This window comes from Thamnophis elegans, chromosome 5, assembly GCF_009769535.1.
Source record: "Thamnophis elegans isolate rThaEle1 chromosome 5, rThaEle1.pri, whole genome shotgun sequence".
Taxonomy (NCBI): Eukaryota; Metazoa; Chordata; class Lepidosauria; order Squamata; family Colubridae; genus Thamnophis; species Thamnophis elegans.
Window position 1 is genome coordinate 58,073,090 of NC_045545.1, and position 13,107 is coordinate 58,086,196.

The 13,107-nt window shown below is 35.8% G+C and overlaps 2 protein-coding genes across 2 annotated transcripts in view; one reads left to right on the top strand and one right to left on the bottom strand.

Annotated features, from left to right (window-relative positions):
• Positions 1-297, top strand: part of CAMK1G (calcium/calmodulin dependent protein kinase IG) — a 40,664-nt gene extending 40,367 nt beyond the window's left edge. The window contains exon 13 of the mRNA XM_032218324.1: positions 98-297. The gene's annotated coding sequence lies outside the window, so the exon portion shown is untranslated. The remainder of the gene's footprint in view (positions 1-97) is intronic.
• A 1,297-nt stretch (positions 298-1,594) lies between these two features.
• The window catches only part of LAMB3 (laminin subunit beta 3), a 66,295-nt gene continuing 54,782 nt past the window's right edge, over positions 1,595-13,107 (bottom strand). Inside the window, exons 20-26 of the mRNA XM_032218954.1 lie at positions 12,419-12,622; positions 11,226-11,370; positions 6,265-6,472; positions 5,290-5,431; positions 4,890-5,066; positions 3,591-3,744; positions 1,595-1,752 (exon numbers count right to left, since the gene is read on the bottom strand). Of these exons, the coding sequence (XP_032074845.1) occupies positions 1,613-1,752; positions 3,591-3,744; positions 4,890-5,066; positions 5,290-5,431; positions 6,265-6,472; positions 11,226-11,370; positions 12,419-12,622 (1,170 nt within the window). The 3' untranslated portion in view covers positions 1,595-1,612. The remainder of the gene's footprint in view (positions 1,753-3,590; positions 3,745-4,889; positions 5,067-5,289; positions 5,432-6,264; positions 6,473-11,225; positions 11,371-12,418; positions 12,623-13,107) is intronic.

Consider the following 13,107-nt stretch of genomic DNA (forward strand, 5'->3'; position numbering starts at 1 on the left):
TCTTTTTTTTTTTCAAAAGAAACCAAGATTTCCTGGAAAACTTTTTTTCCAATAAAATGCAGATCACATGATTTCTATTTTTCTCCTCTCTTTTCAGAAGGGCTGCTTGATATTCCTATTGAAAACTGACCATCAAATGTCAACCAAGCAGAAAGGGAAGGCCTGTCTTCAACAATGCCATGGAGGACTGTGTTCCTAGATGCCCACAGCAGATACTTTCTATAAAGCACATCCATAGAACTGAAGAGTTCATATGGTTCAACTATCTTGAAATATTAGAGGGTTGTTTCATATAAACTGGGAAACAATTCTTAAAAGAAAGGTTCTGTAATCAGTGGGTAAACATGATCAAACTCTTTATCGGGAGGGTGGGGATTCATGTTTGTACATCTGTGCTTGTTCAGTAGACTAAAGAGCAGTTGCAAGGGGTACAGTGTTGTTTTTGTGTTGAGTCCATTAGACCAGTTGGTTGAAGCAGAAAATATCCCATGCTGGCTTGCTTGTGGCCCTTTAATTCATGATACGGAAGCAATTTGCTAAGAATGCTTGTTGGCACTGCTATTTCTTCCAGCACTGTTTGCATGAGTTGATTCCACAGGAAGGAAGGGGGCACCGTCTCTACTTCATTCATTAATTTTTGCTTGTCAGTTCTGGAATTGCACATGTAATATACATTGTTCAATAAAGTTTGTCGGTTCTTAAATGCCTGACAGTTATTTATTGATGGACTAATGTAGGTCACCAATCTCTCAGTCTCAGATTTGTTTCTGGCCATACAAGTAGTTCCCCAACTTACACAATGGAGCCCAGAATTTCTGTTGTTAAGTGAGTCATTTGTTAAGCAAGTTTTGTCCATTTTATGACCTTTCTTGCCCCAGATGTTAAGTGAATCACTGCAGTTAGTACATTTAGTAACCCGGTTGTTAAGTGAATCTGGCTTCCCCATTGACTTTGCATTTCAGAAGGTCCCACAAGGAGATGACATGATACCAGATCACTGCAATGGTCATAAACATGAACCAGTTGCCAAGTATTTAAATTTTGATCACGTGACCATGGGACTGCTGCAACGGTCGTAACTGTGAAAAATGGTCATAAATCATTGTTTTTGTGCCATTGTAAGTTTGAACGGTCACTAAATGAACTGTGGTTTATCTGCAAAAAGCTGTTTTGTATTTGTAAAAAGAATTAGTGGTGGATAAAAAGATAAAAAAGTCTTATAATGGGCTATGAAATCTAAGAAACAGACACCATTGTTCATTTATATTGCTTTCTTAATCTTGCTTAAATCCAGATTCTGCTTGGATAGAACTCATGCAAAAGTACATCTTCCAATTTTTTTTTAAAAAAAATGTTGCTATCAGCAACATTTGAATTCAAGAGATTAATTTTAAATATAAAGGTGTCTTGGAATGCTAGAGCAAATAAATTAGTACACGCATTTCTGGGTTTTCCCCCCCTAAAGCTTAACCTATAGCAATAGCAATATTTCAAAGCTAGCTTTTTAAAATAAAAGATGGAAATATTTGGGTTTTTTTTGCACATATGAAGAAAGCAATCTTGATAAATTAGGAAGAGGAAAGGATTCATCAGGAAAGGAGAAGAAACTGTTTTAATCTGTGCAACTGGAATAATATGCAACTCGTTGACTGATATGATCACGAATTGATTCCACTTTTTTTTCCAGGCCTTCCAGCTTGGCTGACTTGAGGATGAAGGCACTGTTACTCTCCTGTAGTTCTGTTTCTAAAGCTGAAGAATGAAACAGAAATAAGTTAGATGCAAATAAACTACTTTCCCTCTTTAATTCATTACAACGCTATATAGGTGATCATTCAGCCGGTTCTGTTTTTCTATAATATCTTTTAACATGTATTTTTTTCATGCAATATCTGTTCAATCCAATAAGACACCTCATATGCAAAAACTATGGGCTGCACATGTTTGCCCCTCCCTCTTAATCTTTGTAGATCCGTTCCACCACCTCAGTTCCTAACTATCCTGTATTGAATGTTAAATGCGAACAATTCTACTGATATTGGTTTGAAAGATGGTAAAATTCTATGAATAGGATACCCTGCTTAGCTTTCTGATTTTGCTGAATTTTGCTCAAGCAAATATCAGTAGAATTGGTCAAACTAAATTAAGCAAAAGAAGAACATCACAGAACAAAGTATTTGCAACTCAGGGTTGAACTGTGGGATCCTTGGGTTTCGCTGAGCTTGGTTGTTTCCTCGTAGACATTTCATTACCAAACTAGGTAATGCCATCAGTGCAAGAAAGGAGTAGGGTTTGCTCTCTTTTTATATATTATTGGCTTGCCTTGTCAATGTTCATGGGAGTGTTCTTGGTGGTTCCTTGATTAGGCTGTTATTTATGGTTAGCTTATTTGTCTGAGTCGGTAGTTCCTTGATTGGGATATTGTTTACTTCCTGATTGCTGGTCTAGTATTAATCTTGCCATTAACATCTAGATAAACTCAGATTACTCAACCAATTTATTATAAGTATTTATATAGTAAATCCTCTACATAGCATTATCTGTTATTTTATGAAGCAAAGTAATTATCCCTAGCACTATTTCCATCTAGATACCATATTTTTCTTGCCCATAACAATAGCTATAAAGACATTCATTCAGCTTCCCTAAATGATTGGCAGAACATGACCCAACATTAAGGAACTGGTGTCTGTCACATAGCATCCAAAACCAGTTTTGCCTTTTGTCTGAAAAACTCTCATCTCCTTCTGGTAGGACCAAATGAATGTGGACATTGACGTCAGCCAGCACTGGTTAATGTATTCTCATCATGTTTTGCATGAGAAATTGTCTGGTGGCCTATTTTGTAATATCAACATTCCTCACTGCATTCAACCAACTCTGAGCAATAGTAACTGCTTCTCATCAGCCAGCTGCTAAATCTTTGGTTCTGAAAGGCACCTTCAATGAAAGACATTCATTAGAGGTACAGCTTTATCAATGGAAATAGTAGCGCTTCTTTTAAAAAATAATATCTCTGGCTTTGAGCCACTTAGTTATTCATATTACACCTGCCACAGGAGTCAGAGAATTTTGTCTACACCCTGGCTGCTTCCCAAAACATATTGAGCAAAGTTATTAGAACTGAAAGCTTTAAACTGAAGTATCCAAATAGAACGTCAAAAGACTGACTTGGCAAGCCATTATTATGGAACAAATCTGTGATTGGCGTATAACACAGTATTTATATTCTTTCTGAATGTCCATCCCATTAAAAGGGCAAGCTGAAATGCCTCACAGGATCACTATAAAAGCTTTTCATCTCTGTCTCTCTATAAAATCCTTACAGTAGCCTAGGAATGATGTATCCAGATTTAAATGTGAAAATATATCCATGTTTAGCATATACTTGGTATGAAATTGATTACATGAAATTATTATGCATGAAATCCTGCAATATTAAATATGAAATTAATAAATTTCAATTGTTAATTTATCAACCTTGATATTATTTTAAAAATCTGCAATCCTGTATAGAATGCCAAGGCAATGAAGATAAGAATTGTGAGGTTATTTCTGATTTGGAGAGTTGCCATGCAGGTAATCCTTACCAGACATTTTGGCCATCATATTCAATGCTTCATTCAACAATGTGTTGGCCTCTGTATGGGCACTTTGAATTCTGTCACCTTGGATGCCTAAATTTGACCCTTGTCCCATTCGCCTCTTCAGGTCCATGTATTTGCCATTCAATTGTTCAAATACCTGGGGTGGGAGAGGGGAGAGGAAAATGAGAACTAGTCAAACTTCCAATGGATATGTTGAGTAGATAACATCAGAATTCCCAACTCCAAATCTTCAAACCTGACACCATATGATGTTAGATAGCATTCTACTTAACAGTGTTCCATTTATAAGTGTGTCAGATTATTAAACACTGCTTTTCCCTTTTGCCTATTCCTTTTTTTCTTCAAAAAGTGGCAATTCTTTTTCACAATAGTTTTCTGATTTCTCCTGGCTTCACAGAACACGCCTTCTTTTCACTGTGATATTTTACAGTTTGTCCACTTTGAAGAGTTTTCTTTTTCCCTCATATTCCCAAGCCAAATTCATGCCTCTTTTATATAAAGATGACAACTACATTGAACAAGTTTTGTTTGTTCTTCAATAATCAATTGTTTTATTGAATATAATCAAACAACGTTTGATAAGGCAAATACCCTTGTCATTAACCATTTTTATTTGCAAATAATTTATCTGGGACCTATGATATTCTCTGGGTACGACTGGAAATAATGAGAAGCCAAAGACTCTTAATTTCCCTTGCTACGTGTTATCTTTCCTTCTTTTGTAATTAAAATAATTTCAGGTAGGACATGGAATCTAGCAAGCAGAAAAGAAGAAGACTTGGTGGCACATTGTTATCCAAGGGTGTCATGTTAGAGAATCACGTTAAATTATAATTGTAATGAACAAATTCCGTTTGTTCTTCAATATCAATATTGAATATCTTCAATATTCTTGTTTAAGCCTATAATTAAACAAATCTTGGCAAGGCAGATTGTCATTGTACTGAAGAACAAATAAAATGAAGTGTGAGACAGATAGTAAGAAGTAATTTCAGAGTTTGTCCTTGGCTGAATGGGTACGACATGATTGGTCATGTGACTCTGTGATGGCCATTTTCTGGGAGTGTACAGAGTATGTTCTAAAAAATGCAGAAGGGACTATTGGCCTAAGAAGTTTGGGGACTTTTGTATTAGAGTGAATAGCCAATGTCATTGACAAGTCTCATGGCTAAACTGAGACAGGACATCAGAACATTTAGCAAGTATTTTTCCCAAAGGCTGGGTGAGCAATACTGTAGCTTAAAGCATGCAACCCACTAAAGTAATTCCCTATATCTATACCTGCTGAGTGGTTTTTGCTCGCGCATGGGCTTCTGTTGCTTGTTGCTGGGCATCTGCAGCCAATAACTGATTCTGGCTTGCCTTGTGCTGTAACTGGACAAGCGTCTCAGTGAAACTATCCAGTTGATTAGTGATGTCCCGCACATTCTCCTGAGCTGGAGTAAGGATAGTCTGGATCTGAACATTCCAAAAATGAAACTTTTTTAGAAATTTTATAAGAATCCCTGAAAAAAAATACTGGGTACATAAACAAGGAATATTCTATTAAGGTAATAAAGTAATCAGCTATGGGGACCACTATTCTAGGAAACAATGGAGGTTTATCAATATGAAAGGAGAGCAGGCTGGTTTAGAGTGAACTTAGATGTTCAATGTCAGAATCTAAGCACAAATCACTTACTTCTTCAAGGCGATTTTGAATACGCTGGAGGGGGAAAGCAGAGTCCTGAATGGTAAGTTCAGCTTCTTGAAGTGCTATTTCTCCTTGTTTCAATTTCTGCAGCACATCGTCCACATTGCCCTCAATAGTACTGGCCTGGTTCCTAAGAAAATATTATGGTAAAGAAATAAAAAAGTGTTATTTTCTTTTCAAAAAGATGTCATTTATAAGTAATATATAATGATGACCTAGTGAACAGAATATGAACACATGCAATAAAAAAGCAGCATAACATTACAACTTCCAAAAAAGGAGAGATAAAAGTTTTAGGACCATTAAAATAGTATTAATATATAATTTTTGCAATCTACAAAACCTAGGCAGCAGTCAGGAAAAGATGTAATCTGAAAGTAAGATTTTCCACTAAGAAAGGCTGGGTGCCAAAGAATTGAGGCCTTTGAACTATGGTGAACTATGAATTGGCTGGATGGAGTCACTGAAGCAGTAGGTGTGAGCTTAAATGGATTCCAGAGGATGGTAGAGGACAGGAAGGCCTGGAGGAACATTGTCCATGGGGTCACGATGAGTCAGACATGACTTCGCAACTAACAACAACATACTATATGTTTCAATTTAATTAATATAATACATAATCAAGAAGCATAAATGATCCAGTTAAAGGAACTTATGGGTTTCATATTAAACTACCTCCCGAAATACACAGGAACAATTACTTAATGAAAGTTCCAGAAGACATTTTTTGTACATAGGAATTCCCCAAATTTTAAAATTATATACTTTTTCAAAAAGAATTTCTAAATGATACTATAAATAAGCTTATGCCAAATATCACTTTAACAATGAATTTATTTTCCTCTTCTCCAAAGCTATCAAACTCTTGGTCCCAAATTGGAGAATGAAATACTATGTATACTAATTTAATCTCCTGAATGGAAAGCAAAATATATATTTAACTGAAAAAGAAATGAATAGTACCTGGCTTCTTCAGCTTCCTGCTGAAGCTGTTTGGCCTTAGCTATGTCTCCAGCAGTTTGGGCAATGATACTATCAGGACATTGCAGCTTAGCAATCAAATTCTGAATCTCAGTGATTTTCCTGAGAATTGTGCCAGTGTCAATTGGAAGATTAAGGGACAGGATGTAATTGCTCACTTGCTGAATCGTGGTAGCATCAGCATCTGGATCTGGAAAAAAACATAGTAAGCAATCTAACCAAGATGAACTGCATCTCTAATTCAATCAATAAAATATTTGTGATAAGCCTAGATCCCCACGGCATGGATATTTAAATACATGGTAGATCGACCAGCCTTTGCAGTGCCATAAATAAGCTTTTAGGTTATAAAGAAAATTAGGGTTTTAAAGCAAGCCAAATAAAACAAATATTATATCATAGGAATAGTGAGGTGAGCAGCTGATCCAATTAAACAAAACAAACTTTGCTAGACACAAATATTGCAAAAGCATGTCAAAATACAAGTAGTAAAGGACTTCCAAAATCCAATTAGTGCGTAATATCTATTAACATCAGCTGGAAAGAAAACACTTATCAATATATCAACAAAGGTTCAGTAGATTTGTAAAAAATGAAGGCTATGGTTTTTATACAGATGATGCTTTGATTATGTACATGTGTACAATTTTCTGAATTAAAAGAAAAAAACATTACCACACCAAATGTACCGCTAACATATGGAACCTTGAGAGCACATATAAATGATATTTTCTCATTGTCCAGGACAGATAATCTCACCTGCTATGTACAGAAATGTGGTGACTTAGCAGAGAAAGAGTTTCAATAGAGGGTATGAGCTGAAAGACATATTACAAGTATACTTTCAAGAAAATGGCAGGCCAGATTTTGTTGAATGCTTTGAAGATGAGGAGTGGCTGCAAAAAGTTCTCATGTTTTTCATCACATAAACCAGTTGAACAATACTATACAGGGCAGTGGTGGGTTTGTACTGGTTTTACTACTGGATCGCTTGTGCGTGCATGCTCTGTCGTGCGTGTGACACTTCTGTGCATGCACAGAAGTGTCCGGGCAGGTGGGCGAAGCCTCTTGACGCCACCACTACCAGTTTGGCTGAACCGGGAACATCCAACCTCTAATACAGGGCACTGGAGAAAATGTTTTGAGTTCAAGTGACAAGATTTGCATTTTTCAACAAGCCTGCCAGATGAAACCAGAATGTTAGAATACTGTTATTAATACAACCAACACCAACCTGATATGGTAAAAAGATATAATAACACTCAAGTTTTATAAATAATTCCAGCATGACACATAGACATTTCTATTAAATCTTTACTCACAATATGATTTGCCTTGACTCTAAAGAGAGCTCCCACATATTTTAAGTATAATATGGAATGAAATCCACCTCATAACCTTTTGGATAATATTCTGTAAGTTTCAATTATTATGTAAAAATAATTCTATTTTAATTCTGTCAAATATAGAAAAGAAAAAATTGATAGCATATATTAGTGCTTAAAAAATTGGGGTCAGAGGCATTGTGATTCACCACTGTTTGCTAGAGTGGAAAAAACTTTATAAAATGTCTTTGAATAGATGAAAATGTGTTCCATGTTTTTCATTTGCTCAGTTCCAAAGGACTTGAAACAAGCATGTGTAAACTCATTAATTTGGAGAATTTGTTTTTGAAACTTGTTCCTGGAAATTTCTGAACCATTCTCAGGATAGCATGAAAGTTTTATATGATCCCAAAACATGTACACAATTCACTGTTTCAGGAATGAAATCTTCCATAGAATTTTAGAACATTCCATCCTGGCCTGAATACAATAAAATATAGGATTAATTTGGTTGTTAATTTTAATTTAATTTTTAAATTTTTATTGTAAAGATCAATTGGGGGGGGTTGGATATTTTATTTAATGTCCCTTTTAATTTTGGTAATATGTGTTTTCTTTTATGTTCTACGCCACCCTGAGTCCTTGGGAGAAGGGTGGCACATAAATCCAATAAACTTAAACCTAAACCATCCCCAAACAGTGAGTTTTGCACATCCAAAACTTAAAGTAACCTAAAACCAAATAACCTCTGTAGGGAAAGGTGACGGGTCCCTATTCATATTGTATTAAAAGATATATTGAAATGTTGAGAGCATGTTATGGATATTCTCAGCGTTGGAAAGGTCCTTAAAAGTCTTCTAACCCAATCCCAACTCATAGCACACTGCCAGGCGTTGAGTCATTCATTCACAAGCGCAGGCACACATGCCCACCACTTATACAAATGGAGCTGCACACATACGCATCTGCTCTTCATTCATGCAGACCCCTCTCCCCTCCCCCCACCGGTCTGCAAAGCCAGAAAGGTTGGGGAACTCTGTTCTAGTGCAACTGACTGCATAAGCAGGAAAGCCTATACCATTTCAAACAAATGGTTTGAAAATCTCTTCATAAAAACCTCCACTGTTGGAACACCTACAAGTTCTGGAGGCAAGTAGTTCCGCTGGTTAATTGTTCTCATTGTCAGGAAATTTCTCCTTAGTTCTAGTTAGTTTTGTCCTTGATAAGTTTTCATCCATTGCTTCTTGTCCTGTCTTCAGGTATTTGGAGAATAGGTTGACCACCTCTTCTTTGTAGCAGCCCCTCAAATATTGGAGTACTGCTCATTTTTCCTATCATTTTCTCCCATTAATTGGCCAATCATTTCTTTGACTTTTTTGTTGTTTTTTACATGTTGGAAGAAGCTTGGTTTTAACTTTTGTTGCAAGCCTGAGTTCATTTTGAACCTTAGCTTTCTTGACTTCATCTTTGCAGGTAGAGGCTACTTGCTGATATTCTGCTTTATGTATGTACCCCTCTTTTCACCTTTTATCCTTGTCCTTTTTTATCTTTTAGTTTATCCAAGTATTCTTCGTGGTTTCTTTTGAGATCTCCTATTTTTCTTCTTCATTGTTATACTGGGATTTTATAATTTCACATTACAAAGTTTCCCAGGTTTCATGGTTGTTTTTCCCTTGAAAATTCTTATCCATGTAATCCTTCTCAAGCTCTCTCTAAGTTTATTGAAATCAGCTGTCTTGAAGTGCAAGGTCGTAGTTTGACTTTGTTCTATTGCTTGTCCTTGCACATTTAATTCCAAAATTGTATGACAATTTCTCTCCCCCTCCAAGGTACTTGTAATTTCAACACCTTCTACCATTTATTTTCTGTTAGTGAGAATTAAGTCCCGTATGGCTGACTTTCTAGTTCCGTTTTCTAACTTGTGGGAGAGAAAATTGTCTGCTAGGTTTGTCAGAAATCTGTTTGATCTTTCACTAGATTCAGAGTTTGTATCCCACTTTATATCAGGGTAGTTAAACTTCCCTATTACTATTATAGTGTACATCCTATATATCTTAGTTGACTGACTACCAAAATGTTTATCTATTTTCTCTGGTTGGTTCGCCTTTAGTATACATCTATAGCAAAGGCATTCTTTTTTTCCCTTTTATATTGACTTAAATGCATTCAAGATGCAGTTTTTAATCATTGTTCTGCTGTATTTCTGTAGAGATATAATTATTTCTTATATATAACACAACTCAACCTCCTCTTTTATTCAGTCTTTTTTAAAAACACAATTTTGATCCCTCTAGCTATATATTCCGTTCATGGATTTCATCCTACCAAGTTTCTGTAATGGCAACAATATCACATTTACCTTAATGTACTTAGATTCATGTATTCCATATACTTTGTGCATTGATGTATAGGCATTTTAGTCCTTTTAGACTGACCTCATGTTTTGTGTCTGAGTTCTCCTTCATCCTTATCACCTGTTTGATTAGTGCACATAATAAGGCACACACTATCAAAAGCTTGATTTTTCCTAACTACAACCTTAATATTCTTAACTGCACACATCTATGTTAGAAACACTGACAATCCAATTAGTTTTAGATTGCTGGGGACAAACATGTTCTGTATCAATTATCTCCCTGTCCCTATCTGTCTCATAAAGGTCATGACAGATGCAGTCAGTCAAAAGACATCAAGATGGTAGACTCCAGATCCAGATGCAAAAGGTCATGGAAAAGGAAAGCTAATTTGGAAGGGGGAGGAAAGATGACTGGCTCAGAAATAGATTTAAAAGTCCAAGAATAGTAGGAAAGACAAAGAAAAGCTATCCACGAGCAAGCATTAAAAAGAAAAGGCATAAGCCAACATTGGCAGCTGAATCAGTATGAGGAAAAAAGCTGGAAAATTCACCATGAGTATCTGAGAAGCAATTGGAGATCTAGTCCATGAGCTAAAAGATAGTAGAAGAGAGAGAGGGGAGTTAAATGGATTGAAATCCTGACCCAAGCAACTATCTATAGAAAACAGAAACAGAGTACATTTTAGCAGTGTGGTAGAATTGTTAGTTTTCTGGACTACTCAGTCAATAGCTTAGAATTGTATCAGTCAGTATCCAGTTCATGGTTCTGTATGTTTTAAGTAAATGCTGTAAGATTTAAGTAAATGCTCCAAAAATATTCATAATTAGAGGCAGGAGGTGTATACACACACACACACACACACACACACACACACACACACACAAACACACTGTATGTGTATGTGTATGTGTATGTGTATGTGTATGTGTATGTGTATGTGTATGTGTATGTGTATGTGTATGTGTATGTGTACGTATGTATGTATGTATGTATGTATGTATGTATGTATGTATGTATTCTTGGATACTCTAGGAGGGAAGGAAGTCTCCCTTAAGAGTTCCAACTGTTAGTCAAGGGTTGGGCATCAGACAGATGAGAATACATTCTCTATTAATGGGAAGAGATTCCCTATGGGAAAGCCGCCATTGAATTTGGCTTCTGAGTAACAGCAGGTGCAACAAGAAAGTTACATCACATCGAGCAAAGAGATTGACTACTGAAAGGTATGGCTTGTTAAAATGTTGGAACTTCTGATTTTTACCTGATAGGAAATTGCGAACTTGACGAATGAACTGCTGAGTGCGCTGGATATCTGCCTCTATCTGTGTCCTGATGATGCTCATTTGATTTCTCAGTTTTTGGGCATTTGTCTGAATCTTGCTTGAAGCTATTTCAGCAGCTCTGATCTGTTAATAGGTGAGACAGATTCCATTTCCATATGGTATTTAATATAGCTCCTAAATGTTTCAACATTGTTCCACATGGGTTCACAAGCAGTAATATTCATCCCCCCACCCCACCCCCAGGTATTAATTACCCCATTCATTTCTAGTATTTCAGATGCAAGTTTCTCGTTAAAAATAATGCATGGAAAATGTGAATGTTCAAATAGGAAATAAATGGCGTTGTTTAAGCACTTGTTATGCTTTTATAATGCATGTATTTTTCCTATTTGTTGTTCTTGCTTTTTATATTTGTTTGTTATGATTTTGAAAGCAATAAAAATTATATATAAAAATAGCTTTAAGACTTTAAAACACTTTAAGATTCCAGGTAGTCCTTGATTTATGAACATTACAGGGATCAGTTTCCATTGTAAAACAAGGTGATTTTTATGTGAGTTACACATGACTTTATGATCTTCTTTACCTTTTTAAGAGAATTAATGTGCTATTAAGTGAAACATGGTTGTTAAGCAAATCCACTTAACATTAGCTTTGCTTGTTGAAAGCATGCTGAGGAAGGTCACAAATGACAATCACATCACCCAGGACACTGCAACCATTATAAAGATATGCTGGTTGCCAGGTACCTGAACTTTGATTATGTGATTGTGGAGGTGTTGCAATGGTTGTCAAGTGTGAAGACCTATTTTAAGTCACTTTTCTTGATATTGTTGTAGCTTTGAATAGTTGGTAAATAAACAGTTATACTTCAAGGGCTACTTGTGCTCCTTTTCACAAGGACAAACAAAACATTTCAACATTTCTAGGTCGATGATTATTTCAATTGAAAAGTCACATAAATAGGGCTAGAGTTTAAAATATTTTTTTTGCAAGTTGCATGTCCTGATAATCATTCACAAGCCTCAGGGGGGAAAGTAACAACAATAAATACACACACCCAAAATGAAAATACTCAAACATTATTTTAATCAGGCCTATTAAAGAAGATCACCTTTTGAAATAAATATTCCATCCCTTCCCTTTTGATTTCTCCATTCTTAATACATACCATTTGTTCAGTCTCCTGGAGCTGCCTGTTAAAATTGCGGAATTCCTGGGCGGTTTTCCTGGCAGTTTGGATGGAACCGCCGGAAAGTGCAAGGATTCCTCTGCAGCTCATACCTGGACCACATTCATTTGCATTTTGATGGGAACACAGATACCCAATACATTCACCAGGAGTGCAAACTTCTGATCTCACAACACTGCAAACCTAGCAGAAAAAGTCACACGATCAATGAAGATTTGTCAATTACAGTATAAATATTTCTAATACGATTCAATGAACTTATTTTATTTGTTTCTTTATATGTAATGTTTCTAACTTGCCACTTATTAGTTGCCTCCAAATTCAACCCTCCCGCCTTTAGGTAAAACTATACCTAAAGCAGATCTGAATTCAAAAACATAAGATCCCAATTGGATCAGTCAACAGACTTATCTTGTTCAACATTGTCTTTTACAGTTCAAGGTTTCTTTTAAAAAAGAGGCATTCTTTTTTGGCTAAGCTCTGCAGGAGCTGATATTCAGAAACATGCAACTCTGAAACAAGAAATGATGTATGATCACTATGACTTTTTGCTAATAGGTAAATTTGTTCAATATCTTTTTAAAGTTACTCTCATTAGCAGCTATCATATAAAGAAGCACTGAAATTAAATAATTCCTATTTATTGGATCTATGTGGAAATAAGTTTG